This window comes from Lactuca virosa, chromosome 7 (assembly GCF_052849685.1).
Source record: "Lactuca virosa cultivar CGN04683 chromosome 7, Lactuca_virosa_CGN04683_v6, whole genome shotgun sequence".
Taxonomy (NCBI): domain Eukaryota; kingdom Viridiplantae; phylum Streptophyta; class Magnoliopsida; order Asterales; family Asteraceae; genus Lactuca; species Lactuca virosa.
Window position 1 is genome coordinate 206,213,944 of NC_136432.1, and position 21,484 is coordinate 206,235,427.

At 35.7% G+C, this 21,484-nt stretch overlaps 1 protein-coding gene and 1 non-coding gene across 2 annotated transcripts; both read left to right on the plus strand.

The window, feature by feature from the left end:
• Nucleotides 1-1,245: 1,245 nt before the first annotated feature.
• LOC145124655 (cyclase-associated protein 1-like) lies at nt 1,246-5,664 on the plus strand. The gene is made up of 10 exons (XM_079060072.1): nt 1,246-1,654; nt 2,280-2,448; nt 2,542-2,606; nt 2,707-2,998; nt 3,245-3,395; nt 3,686-3,795; nt 4,779-4,834; nt 4,910-4,966; nt 5,065-5,208; nt 5,385-5,664. The coding sequence occupies exons 1-10, from the start codon at nt 1,382-1,384 to the stop codon at nt 5,469-5,471; spliced, it is 1,404 nt and encodes a 467-aa protein (XP_078916198.1). The 5' UTR covers nt 1,246-1,381; the 3' UTR covers nt 5,472-5,664.
• A 9,031-nt stretch (nt 5,665-14,695) lies between these two features.
• TRNAE-UUC (transfer RNA glutamic acid (anticodon UUC)) lies at nt 14,696-14,767 on the plus strand. Its single transcript has one exon. It is a non-coding gene; the product is annotated as a tRNA-Glu (tRNA).
• The last annotated feature ends 6,717 nt before the right edge of the window (nt 14,768-21,484 follow it).

Consider the following 21,484-nt stretch of genomic DNA (forward strand, 5'->3'; position numbering starts at 1 on the left):
CCATCTCAGTCTCATTGCATTTGGAAGTAAAACATGCAAAAAGTAAGCAATGAACCGTAGAAGAATTCCACTTTTTCATCACGACTCCTTTTTATTTCTCTCCGTTAGTCCAAGCAGATGAAAACATATTCTTTGATTGTCATGAATGTCACCAAGTAAATGTCTAGCTTTGCGGTCCTTTGGTAAAGATGTCGGCTACCTGATATAAAAAAAGGAATGTGTAACACCCAAAATCGACCTTTTGTGTTTTTTTCAAGGTATGGTGAATGTAAGTTGAATGTGCTTTGTATGTTGATGCAAAATGTTTCAAACGAATACATGTAAATTTCGTGTAGATAATTGTGGTCTTGAGAAGGGACATGTATATATAACTCCTGTTATTAGTTTCGAATTAGCATATTTCATTAACTAAGTTTTTCGCCCCTCATATTCAACCTTGACGCTAGATTGAGATATAACGAGTCGTCTATTAGAAGATTATGAAATGAGATTACAAGTAGACATGCCAAAATGTTCTAAGATTTTGGTCTCTTATTTCCTTTATGAGAAAATAAATTATATGATATTTTTTAGAAAGTATTAAATTTTGTCGTATTCTTTCATTGCAAATTCATTTGATAAATTTTATCAAGAGTTAAAAATGTTCATTATGTGTTTTGCGATGTAATACATCAATATAAAGTAACAAATATGACATATCGTGACCATTTTGTAAATTTAGAGTGAATGATCGATACAACTATAAGAGAAACCGAGTATATGTACATAATATGTAAACTGTTGGTATCATGCGTGTGAGAGTTGTCTTAAATCGTATAGAGATCTCATAAGCAAACAAACCCCAGATGTTTATAACCCATGAGTTGGTGTATATGCACAAATTATGTTTGTACCTCATCAATTGGAGATCTCTTCAACTCATTAACTCGATACTCGCTAAATCGAATAAAAAAAAAAAGAATCAATATAATTTAGACAATGAAAATTGATCTCTCCATTTTAGAAAGTTCACCATTAAAGCATCGTGATGCTGATATTGATATTTTTTTTATTATTAATGTTTATAAATTTATGTTACAATGTGAAACAACTAACAAGTAACCTTGTTACTCATAATAAAAAAAAATATGCTTCATAAAAAAACGATTAAAGATAGGTCGTATTAAACAAACTGACATTACATTACTTTTTGCTATTTTTACATGAACGTAGAAAAAGGGAGAATATTTGATAAACGACACGTGTCACACGCACGATTGCATGTTGTTCCCCTGAAATCACCGGCAAACGCACTCACCGGTTTTGGCGTTTCAAAAACCAAAAAAGCATCACCTTCACACACACCAAACACCAGATCCGATACAGGAAGACGCTCGTCCAAATGGATGAGAAGTTGATTCAGAGATTGGAGTCCGCCATAGCTCGGCTGGAATCGCTCTCCCCCGGTTCCAAGCCCCCATCCGGCACACTTGACGCCGTATCAGCGGCATCGGAACCGTCAATCGTCGCATATGACGATCTGCTCGTGGAATACGTCGTTAAGGTATCCCTTGCTGCGGAGAAGATCGGCGGACAAGTTCATGATATTACGATTGTTCTCAGTCAGGCTTTCGCTACTCAGAAGGAGCTTCTCATGAAGATCAAACAAACTCAGGTTATTTTTTTACAATTTTTTCATTTCCAATCGTGATCGGCATTACGCGTATAAATGGAATCATGTTGATTATCGTGAATGAAGTTTGGGACTCGTTTCTTCTGTTTAATTCACGTATTTCGTGTGTTTCTACCAAATCAGAAGAGAATTTATCATGTAAATCATCGCGATTAATCAATTAGGTTTTAAAAACCAGAAATTCATCGTGTTTAAACATCTAAGTAGCTGTTTCATGCACACATGTTACGTACATTATAGTTAATTCTTTTGTGTTTGTGAAATTGGATGAAAAACGAGACATGAACATTCCTTGGATTCGATAAAACAGATTGTTATGAAAAAAGCTCCATCAAGATGTAGTTGAATTTGATTAAAACCACACAAAAAAAATAAAAAATAATAATAAAATAATAATAAAATCGAAGCCACATTTAATTTGGGATAAAAACAAAACCTAAAAGCCTCCGATTGATTTAGAAGATGAAGTATTCTTTTCTTTCTTCTACTTTTATTTTTTACATCAATCCTATTATATACCCATAGTCCATAGACACTTTTGTTAGTGAATGTGAAGTAATGTTAATCATTGTATTCAAAGTTTAATTTCTACATACTAATCATGCAGAAACCTGATGGGGGAGGAATGACAGAATTTTTAAAACCATTAAATGATAAGTTAGCTCAAGCAAATAACATGTCAGAAGGAAAGCGTTCTGATTTCTTCAACCACTTAAAAGCTGCTTCTGAGAGTCTATCAGCTTTAATCTGGATTGCATATACAGGGAAAGGCTGTGGTAAGCAAAAACTCATAATTCTCACTTCATATTTTCCCATTTTCAACATCAATCTTGAATCAAAGCAACCATTATCTGTTCTTATCTTTTCAGGAATGAGCATGCCTATTGGACACGTGGAAGAATGTTGGCAATCAGCTGAATTTTACAACAACAAGGTACTTATCACTTATAAGTTCATCTTTATCCACCCCCTTTTCTTAAAGTTAACACGGGTTGTGACTTGTGATTGACTGATTGTTGGTATATTGATTGTAGGTTCTTGTAGAATATAAAAATAAAGATCCATATCATGTGGAATGGGCAAAAGCTCTTAAGGAACTTTATGTTCCTGGGTTAAGGGATTATGTGAAAGCTCACTATCCTTTAGGACCTTTATGGAGTACAACGGGTGCAGTTGTTTCTGCCCCAAAATCTGCCCAACCATCTGCCCCAAATCCTCCATCAGCTTCACTTGCCAACTTGGCATCTTCTTCTTCATCCCGCCCAAAACAAGGCCAAGGAATGGCTGCTGTTTTTCAGGAAATTAGTTCAAAGCCGGTTACTTCTGGTAAGTTTAAGTTCCATATTCCATTTTTGTTTTGAGTTAAATGTAAGAAGTAGCAATGTATTTCCATTGATCTGTTCATTATAACACCTTACTTTTATTTTCGTTATTATAACAATGTACTTTGAAATACTTAATGTCATCCAAATATAAAGCAATTTTTAGTGCTATAATTGGGTAGATTTTATTAAGTATAATGTCCTAATAATGAAAACCTAATGTTATTGACTCATGGTTTCATGGTTTTAGGATTGAGAAAGGTTACAGATGATATGAAGACCAAAAATCGCAAAGATAGAGCAGGGTTTGTGAGTTCTGGTGAAAATGAAGTTCAAAAGAGTGCACCAAAAACTGCTGCTAAAACTGGGCCTCCAAAGCTTGAACTTGTAATGGGTCGCAAGTGAGTATTTTACAGTGTAAAATGCAAGAAATAGCAACGTACTTCAATTCATTTGTTTATTATATTTATAGCATTTTACTTTCATGGAATTTTCATCGTTATAATTGGATAGGTTTTTCAAAGTTGAATGCCTTAATAAGAAAAAAAAAAGTGAAAGTGTAATGTTGTAATGGAAAGAAATGAAAGTAGGTTGCTATTTCTTGATTTTAGATTTATAGTATATGCTTTGTAATACATTTGGACATGAGGTTATTAATGGTGGATTTGAACCCTTTTTACATGATATACAGATGGGTTGTTGAGAATCAAATTGGTGTGAAGGATTTGTCGATTGATGATTGTGATCCTAAGCAAACTGTATATGTTTTTGGATGCAAAGATTCAGTTCTACAGATCAAAGGTAATAAATTCTATTTTTTTTCCTCCCTCCATAATCAAAAAAATTTTAATTTATTTATTGGAAGTTGAAAAGGCTTAATAAAAAAAAACATAGCTTTGGTACCATGATGAACTATAAATTCAACTCCCATTGAATAAGAATGATATTATGATATATATTAAAACAGAAGTGCTTATGAATAGTATCGTTTTATGGTTTTATACTTTGGCCATAAAAGTTTTTTATTTTAGACTGTTGCCACAAAGTATAGTTTTAGGGTTTTACACTTTAGCCATAAAACTTTTTTATTTCGGACTTTCGCTACAAAACTTTCTTATGTTGTCAAATTTGGTCCCTACATTTTCGTACGTTCGCGTTTCCTTCCCGTTACTTTGTCAAATGCCACTTTCCACTCCTGTATGTTGTAAAATGTTAGTTTTACCCCCTCAAATTTGAACACCGGCATTTTCCACCCCTTTACCTTTCATATATTGGCATGTTTTCAGGTTTGATATGTTTGGTCCCTACATAGAAAATAAATTACAGAACGGTCCCTGTAATTTACAGTATATTTACATGAGTGGTGCATATGTTTAAAAAATTTACAAAAATGCCCCTTCCTAATAACAAATTTACAAAAATGAGGTTTGATCCCTACATAGAAAATAAATTGCGAAAACGGTCCCTGTAGTTCACATAAAGGTCTCTGTGCATATTTTTTATCATAGAAACGGTCAATGTGTTTAAAAAAATTACAAAAATGGTCCTTACCTAATAAAAAATTTACAGATTATGCCCCCCTACAAATCAGGGGTAATATCACCCTAGTTATAGAAGAAATAAAGAGAGAAAAAAAGGAAAAAATACATTACTACTTACTTCCTGCAATTTGCCCATATATAAAGTACAAACAAGGAATCAACTAACTGATGACGTGGCATTCTGTCCCACAACTTAACTAATTCTTTCACGATAATTAATTTGACCTTGTTTACTGCATGCAGGAAAAGTTAACAACATCACTGTTGACAAATGCACAAAAATGGGCGTTGTATTCACAGTCAGTAAAAATTTATGATTTTTTTTTAACGTAAATTTGTGTATCTGATGACTGAGTGTTAAATTTGGAAAACAGGATGTGGTTGCTGCTTTTGAGACTGTTAACTGTAGCAGTATTGAGGTGCAATGCCAGGTAATATATACTATATATCAGTTTTGTTGAATTAATGTTAGTTAATAATAATATGGTGAAACAGAAATACGTTATTTTGTTATTATATAAATGTACAGGGTGCAGCCCCTACTATTTCTATAGATAATACATCAGGGTGCCAGCTGTACTTGAGCCGAGAGTCTCTAGAAACTTCTATAACAACTGCTAAAGCAACTGAAGTTAATGTCATGGTGCCTTCCTCAGATCCTGATGCTGATCTGGTATGCTTGCTTCCGTTTTTTTTCTTCTTAAAAAACTTTCTGGGGGTAGTTACGTCATTTGCACACACAAGAGATCGAAAACAAGTCCTGGTCAAAGTTTCTGACTCAGTCCAATACAGGCCAAACACAGTAAAAGTTGTTCTGTTTTGTCATGTCATGTACTGATATGGTTGCAGGCAGAACACCCTTTGCCACAGCAATACATTCACACTTACCAGGATGGAAACTTTGTTACAAACCCTGTCTCACATTCTGGAGGCTAATTTAACGGGTGAAACATCTATCCATCATGCAAGCTTAATGTTTCAGCCATTTTCCTCATTACTTTAATTCTTTTTAGAAGCCTCAAAGTGCTTCACATATTCATTTATTTCAAAATTTTGTTGCTTTTCGGCTTTTTTTTATTTGTCTGATTAAAAGTCTGAATACATTGCTCAAGAGTTCTGTTTTTTTTTTTGGGATGCGATTCGTTATTTGTGTTCATGATAACATTGCTTTACAAACACTTTTTTTTCTACAAAGATTAATGTTCGACAACTAAAACGTTATAATTATAGCTTTGTACTCCAATTTTGAAATAATTGGATAGATTTTTCAAAGTATTACATTTTAAATTTTTAATAGAGAGAAATTGAAAATGGATGCTGATTTTTTTTAAAGTATAATATCCTAACAAAGAAAAATTGAAAATGGATGCTGTAAATATGGAGGTTTTTTTAAAGTATAATGTTTTAATAGAGAAAAAAAGGTTCAAAATGAATGTTATGATTGGATAGATTTTGGTGAGGAATGTACAATGTTGTAATACATAGAAATTAAATTGGAACTAGGATTGTGCCCGATGAAAGTTGCAGCAGCATCAATTTGTTTTGTAAGTTGATTTTGACGAGTGTATGGATAAAAATTAGGTACCGTTGCATTTGTTCGTAGATAAATATACAAGGTCGGTATCTCTGATTAACTTCAATATATACAGTCAAATGAAAACGTATTATATGTGATCAAATTTAGGAAACGTATATAAAAATAAGCACGAAAGCGTAAAGAAAATAAAATTTATACTGATACGTACATAAAAAATAAGTATATATGATTTTTTTAAGTTAACGAAAGGAAATTCAAATAATTTAATACGTGACTTGTATTATACGTAGAAAGCATACAAAAAAATAAGCATGAAAACGTCGAAAAAAATTACGTCGAAACGTAGACAAACTCGAATTTATGTTGACACGTACATAAAAAAGAAATCTTTTTTTTTAAATTAACGAACGTAAGTTCCAATTTTATGTTGAAATGTTTGATCACCTCAAATTTATACCGATACATACATAAACATGAACGTTTACAAAACAAAGGGAGTGAAAATGATATTTTATAAAATTCAAAATAAAGAGGGTTAAAATAACAATTTAAAAAGTAGAAAGGTAGAAAATATTTTTTACAAAGTGTTTTAAAAAGTAAAATTATAGAAAATGTCAATTTACAAAAGTAGAAGCACGCTTAATTGACAAATGATTAAAATTTTCAATTTATAAGAGTAGAAGCGTGCTTAATGTTAGTGGAAACTTTCACCGACATTAATATAGGGATTTTCTAATATGTGTCCTAAAGGCAACGTATAAAAAACATTAATTGAAGTATTAATTATGATGAGTATTACCATAATTAAATGTGATAAACATTAATATAAATAGTATTCTTTATAATTAATGTATTTTACATTTAATTATGGTAATATTACACATAATTAATGTTTAGCATTTAATTATGGTCATATTTCTTATAATTAATAATTTAATTAATGTTTCTTATATATGCCCTTAGGACACATATTAGAAAATCCGTTTAATATATGGTTAATGTTATAATACATAAATAAATGAAAATAAATTATCATTTCTTGTATTTAGCGAGAGTCGAGATAAATGTATAAGTTTTTTTTTCCGCTTTAATAGTTGGGATTATGCCCGTAATAGCCATATTTTGGGTATAGTTTCCTAAATATAGGCACAAAAATCAGATTTTATCCAAATAGACATCGATTCCGCAGAGCTACCTTCGAGGGCTCCGCGGAATGAACTTAATGCTCCGAGAAATCGATGTGACAAAAAAAGCTGAAAAACAGTTTCGCGGAAGGATGAACGCTGAAGAACAGTTATACGGAGCTCCCTCTACAGCCTCTGTGGATCCGTCAATTTTACATATATGTTGAAACATCCCAAAAATACGGTCCAAAAATTTCGTTTTAAAATCATTATTTAAACCATAAAACATCCATCATCATAATAAAACAAGAACCATGTATCTCAAAAACATCATGTCAAATACTGTATCAAATCATATAAGTAATCATCAGAGTCTAAAACAATCCCAGGTTGAAACTGTGGTGTGTGCCATGCGATCATCCCGAGCCCTTCCCTTTACTAGTGGAAGTACCTGAAACCAAAACTGAAAACTGTAAAAACAAAGCTTAGTGAGTCTCCCCAAGCTACCACATACTATACATATAATCACATATTGGTCCTGGCCCACTGCATCGGGCCCTGCCCGGCATCGGACCGAGGTCCGGCATACTTGGGCCTAGCCCCTGCATCGGGCCCCGCCCGACATCAGACCGAAGTCCGGTATACATATCATGAGCATAATATATTCATATACATAAACATAAGCGTAACAAGAAAGCTAACATTCCTCGGGCTTGCCCCGGCATCGGACCAAGTCTGGAACACCTAATCACACACATGCAAAAATCACAAAGACATCAAGCATACTAACTGCATTGGGCCCCGCCCGGCATCAGACCAAAGTCTGGAACATAAAACCTACATCGGGCTAACCCCAACACATACGATCACACATAAACAGGTCGGCCTTAGTGCCTTAGACCCGTTCCTATAGGAGAAAACTCACCTCGCAAGAATGACTGCTGAAAACTCGAGTGAGGAATCCCTGTCTGCTGTCCCGGCGACTCTCTGACTATAAATCCATAATAACACTTAATCAAAAACTGATAACTCTTCATAGGGTAAAATGACCATTTTACCCCTGGTCAAGGTCAATGCTCTGGTCAAAGTCAACATTCTGGGTTGACCAACTCGCCGAGTCGACCTCTTGACTCGCCGAGTTCTATAGCTCATAAATCCTGAAAACACGATTCAACTCGCCGAGTCGTTCCACCGACTCGTCGAGTTCTATCGGGATGCTTAGTCGCGACTTGGCTCATCCACTCGTCGAGTCCTTCTACAGACTCGTCGAGTTCTACTAACTGAAATCGGGACAACACGATACGACTCGTCGAGTTCCCTTATGGACTCGACGAGTCCTTTTGTCTGTTTGGCCATCTTAACAGATTAAGCCCCTATCTCCTAGATCCAAGGTCCTTAGCTCGTTTGGCCACTGGAAAGGCCCTCCTAAGGGTAAAGTTTCCAACTTTGCCCGTTCATAGCTCTTCTAAAAGGGTTTAGACAAAACCCTAATTCCTATAAAACATGAATCTTGTCCAAAAGGATATATAATCTCAAATCCACGCATACAAACCCAGATCTAAGGTTTTAGCATCTGATGGACACATAAAGCTCCGAACTTTCCTTCCATGCATGGTCTTTTAGGGCTAAAAAGACCATAAACTTGTTTATATGCTTGCATGGGGCTTCCATGGTCATAAAGTTTGCACCTTTATGCCATGGAACCCTTTCTAGATCCTAGATCTGAGATATAAGTCACTTGGGACGTCCCAACCCCAAGGACCAAGGTGCTAATCTTCTGTATCTACATGTTCTTTGTAAAAACCGGTAAAATTCGGTCAGAGTTCGACGATCAAACCCCCGTGAGCCGTTATGCAATAAAGACCAATGGCACGTAAATTGGGGTCTATTAAGTATATGTGTTTGTATTTCTAATTTAACCAACCGAGATTTAACGAATTAATAAATGTTACGTCCTCATTATATATATAAGTTCAAATATATATATATATATATATATATATATATATATATATATATATATATATAAATTATATATATATATATATATATATATATATATATATATATATATATATATATATATATATATATATATATATATATGTGTGTGTGTTAATTACTTTTGCAAAATATCTAAATACAAGTATGATATATGATGTATATATATTCGAAATAAATTATACACTAACAAATATATAACAAGTTACAATTATTCAAATATATAACCATTTACAATTATTCAAATATATAACCATTATCATTATACACTAACAAATATTTAACAAATTTACAAGTATTCAAATATATAGCAATTATGTGAGCTGTCAAATTGAGGCAACTGTAAATCTTCTTCCGTGATTCCTGCTTACTCAATTCCTTTCTCCTGGTTTCCTGCAAACCATCAAACAAAACCCACTCATTTCAATCTATCTGGCCCCATTCCTTCTCTTAGAAACCAAAACGGGAGGTTGTTGCCCCCTTTCATTCCAGCTTAATTCCTGTTGTTTTGATGAGAAAAACAGGTCCCAAACACCATTGAATTCTCTTTCATTCCCTGTTAAATTCTGTCAAGCAATCAAACACAATCACCTATCGAAAACCTGTTGATCAAACTCCATGATTTGCAATCAAAATCACAAACACAGACAAAGAAAATTGCCGTTTCTTCTGCACCTCACCTTACCTAAAACCACACACTACATATTATACAAAGCTCACAAGCTATTACTCAAGCTAATGATGAACCAAATTGCTCACCTCAAAACAATTGCTTTCTTTCTTTCCTTGCTGTTGGGATCGTTGGCTATGAAGAACATCACCAGAAGTGGTGATTTCCGGCCATTGAAGAAGTATCAGCCCTTCCCTTCATCTTCATTGTTTCCTGCCAAGAACCACCGGTGGTGGTGGCTGTTTCCGGCGAGACCAAGAGGGGCAGCATCCCCGTTTTCTTCCTGCTATTTCCTGTCAATTGAAACAGCAAAACACCCCACAATATCAGTGTTTGATTTTGCTTCTTCTCTTCCCCTCTTCTTCAATTTCAATCACAGAAAAACCCCACAGGAGGTGGGGATCTCCGACAGTAAAAGAGGGCAGCAACCCCTCGCCTCTTCTCTTCTCTCTAGTCGGATCAACAATAAACCAGAACAACTTACCTGTCGCTGTTTCTTTGCCCATCGGAACAACCTCCGCTCCCTGGCTCCCTTCGCGAATCGTCACCGACGAAGATGAGGACCGAAGTCCCTTTCTCAGTCCTCTTTGTGATTGGTTTCGTCCATCGAGCCACCTGAGTCACCGTCGATTTCTTCTTCCCCTTGGTTTCTGTCGCCGGCGATGAAAGAAGGACTGCAGTGGGGCGTCGGAGCTGGGTGGCTAACCCTCGTCGCTGCTTGCTTCCGTCCGTTCCAACCGCACACGCACAAAAGAACGAAGACGCGTCCCTTTGTATAATTGGAGAATGTGGCGAAATCAGCCCCTGCGTTTATAACTTCAAATTAAAACTGGCCTTTTTGACATAATCCACAAACAAAGTCCTATTTGACTTAGTCCTTACAAAATGGTTTTTATGCTATTAAAAGATCAAAACTATCTATCTTGATATAATTTATCACAAAATAGTTGTTAGTAAAACTTCAAAACAACATTTTAAATACAAAATATTTCAAAACAAGTCAATTTGACTTGAAATATTAATTAAATAGTCTCGGACCTTACTTTACTTCAAAAAGATGTCAAGATGCGGTTTCTCGCGTGAAGCTTCACCAAAACCAAGCTTAGATCGAGATCACGCTTCGAATGAAATGCAAATATACTCGGTGATACGCCTTACAAACGAGGAATATCACGTAGCGTTTCCACGACCAGTTTCACGCCACGAGCCTCATTCCCCATACGAAGGTGAGTTCATACCCCTACATTTTATATTTTTGTTAAGTTTTAAGGGGGGGAATACAAGTTAAATCATCAATATCATAATTAAACGTTTTCAATAGATTACATCAGAAAAGTTGAACTTCAATCACGACCGGTTTTGGTAAACTTAAACATTTTAGTTTTCAAAACAACACAAGGTGCAAGTAGTTCAAGTTCTTGATTTTCAAATGGCTACTTGCACATCACCATACGAGTTTTCTATAATTTATACATAACTCAGTATTTGTATAAATATTGTTTTGTTTGCGCTACTTGTATTTGTAGTGCACTATTATTATTGTTTTGTTTACGCTACATGTATTTGTAGTGCATTGTCATTTTGTTTTGTTTACGCTACATGTATTTGTAGTGCATTATCATTTTTAGTCTAATCTCCATAACTATGCCCGTATTCTTGAGGTACGTTATGGACAATAATAGCGCTATTGGGTTTACCACCCCACCTTGGGACGCTAAGGTGATTGATCGCACGTGGTTGAGTGTGTATGATGATTAGATGCTCCATCCTATATATATACGTATGTATATGTATAGGGTGAGGACTATTTGTTGTTGTTATCCTTTGTTAATCAACTTTCAATTCTATAAACCATTATCTCGAATACAATTGTTTGCCAATTTCAAAAGAAAACAAATACTATGTTTGTAAGTGAAAAGCATTTAATAATACAAAACAAAAACTTATGAACTCACCAACCATCGTGTTGACACTTTTTCAAACCACTTGTACTCTCAGGAAATCATTAAACAGGTAACCAAGTGTTGTTGAGAATGGGATGCTAAGACGTAAAACATTTCCTATCTTGTCCATGTATTGTAATTGATTTATAAACATGTAAATCATAATGATGTAACTTTTCAATTATATATATATATATATATGTTGGTTGTGTTTACTTGAATTACTATTGCAATTGTTGTTATGATATTATACATGAAGTCCTCCACCCCCGGACGTTTCCGCCATCCTCGGTTTGGGGGTGTGACATTCTTGGTGGATCCTTGCTCCTTCTTCAAGTTCCTTTCTCTTCCAAAGCACCAACCTACACCAAAATACTCTCAAATAGCTCTCAAATCACAAGAACACACAAAAGTAGGCTAGGGTTTTCGTGGAGGCTGTATAAGGGTGAAGGGAGGCTGAACAATCAGGGGTAATGTTCTTTATATAGGGAGTAAACCCTAAATTTTAGGGTTTAAGGAGCTGCACGCGTACGCTGGGCATACTCCTCGTACGCTGGACGTACGTACCTGGACTCCGCGGTTCATTCTCACGAGTACGTTGGGCGTACATGGCTGTGTACGCCCCGCGTACGAAGCTTCCTCAGCCCACTAATAAGGCCCAAAGGTTAAAGCCCAAACCAAACCATTCCATCCTTCAATTTAAAATGATTAATAATACTTGGAAAAATCCCGGATGCTACACTTTTTGTTGCTCCTGGAATGCATAGTCGGGACCCAATTAGAACAACAATATGATTACCATCAAACAATTCTATCGGAACTCTCCCGATCTCCTCTACTCAGTGAATTCTCTACTCGTCGGAATACAACCCACAATTTAAGGGCTCGTTGCAAAGATCAGAGAGATGGAGAGGAGAGTATTAACATAGATTAAAGAGGGGAGGATAAAGAGTCTTCGATGGTGAGAGATTGGGGGATCACCGAAAAAGAGATTGTGCGCGTTCATCATCTGTATATTTATCATCTTCTTCCTCCTTAGATACTAAGAACCATCTTCTTCCTCAAAAAATCAGACATGAAAACCTTGAAATCAGAACTTGAAAACCAAGGAAATACATGTTTAAAAGGTATGAGTGTTCATCATCTGTATATTTATCATCTAGGTTTACAAGTTTCTCTGAAATCAGAACTTGAAACATTGAAATCGGACCTTGAAAACAAGCTATATCACCACCACCATCGTTCATCAATTGAAATGGAACTGTTGGTGTCACCATTGTTCATCAGTTAAACTCACCTGCGTGTATACATCCCCTACTACTTAGATAGATTTCTGTAATTCACTATGTATGAGGGAAAATGCTTTGAGGTTTGAAAAGGGTTGTTCATAATAGGGGATTACAACATCAGAGAGGGGAGTAGGGGAAGAGAGGGTCGTTTACCTCGATTTGGACCTGCAAGACGAGAGAGATACAAGAGGAATAGATAGAAGGTGAGGGAAGAGTCGGAGCTTCGATTTGGACTTTCATCAATTTTTGGGAGGAAAGGGGTTGGATTGGTTCAATGGTGGTCGGAGAGAGAGAGAGAGAGAGAGAGAGAGAGTATTTTTTTTCTTTTATTTTTAATTGTTGTAATAAAAGAAAATTAAAATATTAAATAATAAAGGGCAAAATCGTCTTTTTAAAAAAGTTCAAACAAAAAAGGACCAAACTCGCAACAAAATGAAAAGTTTGAACCTCTGGTGCTAGTCCAAACTTTTTTGGACCAAAGTGGTAATTTTCAGCTTACCACAGGGACCATTCATGCAGTTTTGTGTCTAAATAAAATGAAAATACATTATCATTTCTTGTATTTAGCCGAGTTGAGATAAATGTATAGGTTTTTTCCCGCTTTAATAGTTGGCATTATGCCCGTAATAGCCATATTTTGGGTATAGTTTACTAAATATAGGCACAAAAATCAGGTTTTATCCAAATAGACATTGATTCCGCAGAGCTACCTTCGAGGGCTCCGCGGAATGAACTTAATGCTCCGAGAAATCGATGTGACAAAAAAAGTTGAAGAACAATTCCGCGGAAGGATGAACGCTGAAGAACAGTTATGCGAAGCTCCCTCTACAGCCTCGGTGGATCTGTCAATTTTACATATATGTCCCTCCTTAATTTAACATATTGCCATTCTGCGAAGGGTATCCTAATCCCGGAGCCCATGGAGGTCACCTCCGTGTGCGTGTCTATTTGTGGAAACAAATTTTTTTATGTCTATATTTTGGAAAATACCCCCAAAAATATGTCTATTTGGGGCATAGTCCCTTAATAGTTACCCTCATGCCATCATCTTGACCATTTGGCTACAATAACCGTTAGAATATTTTTAGAATTTGGAATGAAATAATGAAATACGGTTGTACACTATATAACTCTAATAACACATATATAATGTTTCTGATAATATAAAAAGTAACCATGAGTTTTATATGAATTTGATTTTTGTTGTCGACTTGCCATTTTAAAAAAAAAAAGATACAAAGTGAAGCAAAACAAGGTGATTAATGGAAACTGAACATAATTCATGACTTCATTCATGAATATGATCTTCTTTTGAAACTTATTTTGCCTGGGTTATGATTTTTAATAGGTCTTGAAATTTGTCACAAAGTTTATCTTATTTTTATGAATTTAATCATAATATTTTGTGAATTCAGTAATATATCAATGGCACTATATGGATTCAAAATTAAAATCGAATATAAGGGTTTATAACATTAAAAAAATGTTACATGCAAACTTTTATTCCATTTTTTGGGTAGAATTTTGGTTTTGTTTTGAATCTGATGGATAATATTTCATTTACAAATATATTATGCATAAAACAGAACACAAGATTCCATTGTCGTCCAGCGGTTAGGATATCTGGCTTTCACCCAGGAGACCCGGGTTCGATTCCCGGCAATGGAACTTTTTTTTCAAATTATCCATTTTAAATTTTACTAAAAGCGACCTTTACTATTTGGAGGTTTTCATTTTACCCCTGTAGGTTTCTAACATTCGAATTTTGTCAAAATATCCGTAAAAGTGTTATTTTTTCTACACATCTTCAATAGATATCTGCGAAAAAACTCCAATAATAAATTTTCGAAAATTCCTATGTTATTCATATTCTTCATTTCCAAGTCTGAAATATAATAAATTTATTTTGGAAAATAATTTATTTGTACATGAAAATTGTTTGACAATGACACATATCGACATTATGTATCAAACATTCTACATGATCCATACACGTCTTTTTCTTATTTATAATATTTGTATTCTTTTAATTTTTTGAAATTGCAAAGTGACCCATCAAAAAATGAAACATACATTTTATAAAAGTAGACCTACAATGTATGTAATATCTTTTCACAAAATTCACAAAATTCACATAAAGCAACTATATGCTTGATCAGTTAATCATTTAATATCTTTGCATGTCTTCATCTTGAATATTTAATTATTTATAGTAGCGTACCATTTGGAGTGCGAAAACACCTTTAAATATGACAAAATGTGACAAATTTTGTGGAGAATATGACTTATTAAGGTAATTAACTTTTTGGTTTGTTCAATATAGGTAACTATCTTTTTTTTGTACACATCTAGGTAATAAACTTGTTGGAAATGTTCACATATGACCATTATGACCTGCTGTAGTAGGTTACATCCTAGATGTGAATACTTTTAAAAAGTTCGTTACCTAGATGTGTACAAAAAAATAGTTACCCAAATATAAACAAAACGAAAAATAAGAGTAAATTACACAAATTGTCCCTGTGGTTTGGGGGATTTTGTGTTTTTGGTACCTAACTTATTTTTTTTTAACTTGGATGGTCCCTACTGTTTTATTTTGTTGCGTGTTTGGTCCCTGACTTACCTGAAAAGACTATTGTGCCCTTACTAATTTATTTTTTAATTAGTTTTCTTATTTATGTATTTATTTTTTATATATTTAAAAAAAATTAATAGACCCCACATATACGTATCTCCTCATCGTAAACCTGAAACCACATTTGAGAAATTTAATTTGGGTCTTATCAGTCACCATCCCATCTCTCATCATCCTCAACTTCTATTTCTTTTCCATCTTTAGTGACATCGGCATCTTCACCATCCTTCTTTTTTTGGTCTTTCAACTCTGGCAAACCAACACCATAACCCACTGTCTCTTCATCTTTAGTGGGTTGTGGTGTTGATTCGACGGAGTTGAAGGACCGAAAAAAGAAGGGATGGTGAAGACGTAGATATCACTAAAGATGAAAAATAAATAGAAGTTGAGGAGGATGATAGATGGGATGGTGAGGAGATACAGATATGTGGTGTCTATTAATTTTTTTAATATATATATAGAGTAAATACATAAATAAGAAAATTAATTAAAAAAATAAACTAATAAGGGCACAATAGTCTTTTTAGGTAAGACAGGGACCAAACACGCAACAAAAATAAACAGTGGGGACCATCCGAGTTAAAAAGATAAATTAGGGACCAAAAACACAAATTCCCCCAAGCCACAGTGACCATTCGTGTAATTTACTCTTACTTTTCGTTTTGCTCGGTAACTATTTTTTTTTACACATCTAGGTAACGAACTTGTTAAAAGTGTTCACATCTAGGATGTAACCTGCTACAGCAGGTCATAATGGTCATATATGAACACCTCCAACAAGCTTGTTACCTAGATGTGTACAAAAAAAAGATAGTTACCCAGATGTGAACAAAACGAAAAATTAATTACCTTAATAAGTCATATTCCCAAATTTGTATGTTGTCATAAATTGTGACAATAGAATACAAGAATGAGGAAAATATACATCTATCTTACATAAATACATAAATATACATCTTATAAACACATCCAAGTAATTGCTTTTTTTTTCTCACTCGCTATCATAACTTGATTGTAAGATTTTTATGTCAATAAAGGAATATCATAACAGTTATTTTAATCTTGGTCTTGGACGGAATGTCTCTTATATCAAACTATCTTATCAGTATGTTAGGCCCAAAACTTATTAAAGTTAGACCCAAAACTAGTAAACTATAAAACTATCTTATCAGTATGTTCGTTCCTCAAAATTTGAAAGTCATGTGCAAGTTAGAGGCCCAAAACTAGTAAACGATATAACAACAAATATATAAATCTTTATTTTCAAGCATCCAATATGAAAAAATCTGAACATATACAAAAAAAATATATCACATATTTCAGGCAAAAGCAACATTAACAATTCTTCCAAAAATATTAGTCCAAGTAAACATATGAGATGATTCGATAATGCTTTATTCTTAGACAAACATATACTTATCTACTTGTGAGACATGCATATGCATACAAAATTAGTCGTTTATGTCATCACATCAAGCAATGCAACTCATTTTTCAAACATGTTATCTAAATTTTTATAATTATTTCTATATCCAGGCTATGTCATTTATTTTTCAAAAATGGTTTTCACTGCTATATCAACAATTACTTTATATTTTTTTAACATGTATCTTAAATATTTGAGAAAATAACATTGTAGCTCATCGAAGTTTCAAGTTATGGTCTAAATGGTCCTTATTATTTTTTGTTTTGGATTTTTAGGGGTATAAGGTCGGTAAGGACCTGCTTTTTAGTCACCTTCACCTAAAACAACTGATATTATGTCACGAGTACACTTGAAGCACATGTGGTGCCAATGTTAACATTGATGTGGCATGTAATTAAATGTGGTTGTCACAAGTTAATTTTTCCTCTTTATCTTTCTTTCAGTGAAATTTCGAGTCCAGGATCCCATTGATAACACGAAGCCCCCGACTTTTGATGTGAACAAACCGATAACAACGGGAGGGGGAGGAGTGGGCCGCGTTTTTCAGTACCGGGACTTCGATAACACGAAGCCCCCAACTTTTGATGGTACTCAGGATCCCATTGTAGCCGTGAGGTAGCTGTCGGGCGTGGAGGGGTGTTTCTTTACTTGTTCATGTCCTACTGACCATAATGTCAGATGTGCCCTAAACCTGCTGAGGTACGGGGCAAAGGACTGGTAGAGATTGATGATTGGGTCGCATACGGATGACCAGAGAGTTGGTGTTACTTGGGAGTAGTTCAGGGACATGTTCTGCGCTCGCTACATTCCTAGGGTTGAGCGTGAGCGGTTATCTCAGGAGTTTTTGGACCTGAAGCAGGGTACGGAGTCGGTGACGGAGATCACCCGTATGTTTACTGAGAGGGCGATGTTTTGCCCGGAGTTTGCCTCGGATCAGGCTCAGATGACACGCTATCTGAGCATGCTCAAGACTGACATCCGTCAGTTTGTTGCCACTCAGAGATGTGATACTTTGCTGGAGTTGCAGGAGGCCGCCAAGCGGCGTGAGTTAGAGATTGAGTTGCAGTTGAGGAAGAAGCGGTAGGCCCCGGCGCAGTCACAGCCGTTGCCGAAGCGGTCTAAGACCACTGATACCAGGACTGGGGGACAGCCGGGACGCACTTGTAGGAAGTGTTGAAAGGCTCATTCAGGGACGTGCCGAGCAGGGAGTGGGTGCCACCGATGTGGCAAGCAGGCCCATCTGGCCAGGAATTGCAGGCAGCCGACTCCGACTTCCGGAGTCAGGCTTTGCTATCGATATGAGCAGGTGGGCCATATGAAGGCCCAGTTTCCTTTACTAGCCGCCAAGTCGGCGCAAGCTCCAGCATCGGCTACTTTGAGGATCACGGATGGGAGACCAGTTAGGGCGGAGCCTCCGAAGGCTCAGGGTCGTGCCTTCCAGCTTACTGCCGAGGAGGCCATGGCAGCACCAGATGTGGTTGTTGGTATGTTTCTATCCTTATTCTCATTTATTATATTTGTTTTATGTTTATCCGTTGTACAAACCGAAAAATTAATTACCTTAATAAGTCATATTCCCAATTTTGTATGTTGTCATAAATTGTGACAATTGAATACGAGAATGAGGAAAATATACATCTATCTTACATAAATACATAAATACACATCTTATAAACACATCCAAGTAATTGCTTTTTTTTTCTCACTCGCTATCATAACTTGATTGTAAGATTTTTATGTCAATAAAGGAATATCATAACAGTTATTTTAATCTTGGTCTTGGACGGAATGTCTCTTATATCAAACTATCTTATCAGTATGTTAGGCCCAAAACTTATTAAAGTTAGACCCAAAACTAGTAAACTATAAAACTATCTTATCAGTATGTTCGTTCCTCAAAATTTTAAAGTCATGTGCAAGTTAGTGGCCCAAAACTAGTAAACGATATAACAACAAATATATAAATCTTTATTTTCAAGCATCCAATATGAAAAAATCTGAACATATACAAAAAAAATATATCACATATTTCAGGCAAAAGCAACATTAACAATTCTTCCAAAAATATTAGTCCAAGTAAACATATGAGATGATTCGATAATGCTTTATTCTTAGACAAACATATACTTATCTACTTGTGAGACATGCATATGCATACAAAATTAGTCGTTTATGTCATCACATCAAGCAATGCAACTCATTTTTCAAACATGTTATCTAAATTTTTATAATTATTTCTATATCCAGGCTATGTCATTTATTTTTCAAAAATGGTTTTCACTGCTATATCAACAATTACTTTATATTTTTTTAACATGTATCTTAAATATTTGAGAAAATAACATTGTAGCTCATCGAAGTTTCAAGTTATGGTCTAAATGGTCCTTATTATTTTTTGTTTTGGATTTATAGGGGTATAAGGTCGGTAATGACCTGCTTTTTAGTCACCTTCACCTAAAACAACTGATATTATGTCACGAGTACACTTGAAGCACATGTGGTGCCAATGTTAACATTGATGTGGCATGTAATTAAATGTGGTTGTCACAAGTTAATTTTTCCTCTTTATCTTTCTTTCAGTGAAATTTCGAGTCCAGGATCCCATTGATAACACGAAGCCCCCGACTTTTGATGTGAACAAACCGATAACAACGGGAGGGGGAGGAGTGGGCCGCATTTTTCAGTACCGGGACTTCGATAACACGAAGCCCCCAACTTTTGATGGTACTCAGGATCCCATTGTAGCCGTGAGGTAGCTGTCGGACGTGGAGGGGTGTTTCTTTACTTGGTCATGTCCTACTGACCAGAATGTCAGATGTGCCCTAAACCTGCTGAGGTCCGGGGCAAAGGACTGGTGGAGATTGATGATTGGGTCGCATACGGATGACCAGAGAGTTGGTGTTACTTGGGAGTAGTTCAGGGACATGTTCTGCGCTCGCTACATTCCTAGGGTTGAGCGTGAGCGGTTATCTCAGGAGTTTTTGGACCTGAAGCAGGGTACGGAGTCGGTGACGGAGATCACCCGTATGTTTACTGAGAGGGCGATGTTTTGCCCGGAGTTTGCCTCGGATCAGGCTCAGATGACACGCTATCTGAGCATGCTCAAGACTGACATCCGTCAGTTTGTTGCCACTCAGAGATGTGATACTTTGCTGGAGTTGCAGGAGGCCGCCAGGCGGCGTGAGTTAGAGATTGAGTTGCAGTTGAGGAAGAAGCGGTAGGCCCCGGCGCAGTCACAGTCGTTGCCGAAGCGGTCTAAGACCAGTGATACCAGGACTGGGGGACAACCGGGACGCAGTTGTAGGAAGTGTTGAAAGGCTCATTCAGGGACGTGCCGAGCAGGGAGTGGGTGCCACCGATGTGGCAAGCAGGCCCATCTGGCCAGGAATTGCAGGCAGCCGACTCCGACTTCCGGAGTCAGGCTTTGCTATCGATATGAGCAGGTGGGCCATATGAAGGCCCAGTTTCCTTTACTAGCCGCCAAGTCGGCGCAAGCTCCAGCATCGGCTACTTTGAGGATCACGGATGGGAGACCAGTTAGGGCGGAGCCTCCGAAGGCTCAGGGTCGTGCCTTCCAGCTTACTGCCGAGGAGGCCATGGCAGCACCAGATGTGGTTGTTGGTATGTTTCTATCCTTATTCTCATTTATTATATTTGTTTTATGTTTATCCGTTGTACAAACCGAAAAATTAATTACCTTAATAAGTCATATTCCCAATTTTGTATGTTGTCATAAATTGTGACAATTGAATACGAGAATGAGGAAAATATACATCTATCTTACATAAATACATAAATACACATCTTATAAACACATCCAAGTAATTGCTTTTTTTTTCTCACTCGCTATCATAACTTGATTGTAAGATTTTTATGTCAATAAAGGAATATCATAACAGTTATTTTAATCTTGGTCTTGGACGGAATGTCTCTTATATCAAACTATCTTATCAGTATGTTAGGCCCAAAACTTATTAAAGTTAGACCCAAAACTAGTAAACTATAAAACTATCTTATCAGTATGTTCGTTCCTCAAAATTTTAAAGTCATGTGCAAGTTAGTGGCCCAAAACTAGTAAACGATATAACAACAAATATATAAATCTTTATTTTCAAGCATCCAATATGAAAAAATCTGAACATATACAAAAAAAATATATCACATATTTCAGGCAAAAGCAACATTAACAATTCTTCCAAAAATATTAGTCCAAGTAAACATATGAGATGATTCGATAATGCTTTATTCTTAGACAAACATATACTTATCTACTTGTGAGACATGCATATGCATACAAAATTAGTCGTTTATGTCATCACATCAA

Coding starts and splice junctions, on each gene's coding strand:
- LOC145124655 (XM_079060072.1), top strand. CDS start 1,382: ATGGATGAGAAGTTGATTCAGAGATTGGAGTCCGCCATAGCTCGGCTG. Junction 4,835..4,909: donor AAATGGGCGTTGTATTCACA/GTCAGTAAAAAT, acceptor TTTGGAAAACAG/GATGTGGTTGCTGCTTTTGA. Junction 4,967..5,064: donor GTATTGAGGTGCAATGCCAG/GTAATATATACT, acceptor ATAAATGTACAG/GGTGCAGCCCCTACTATTTC.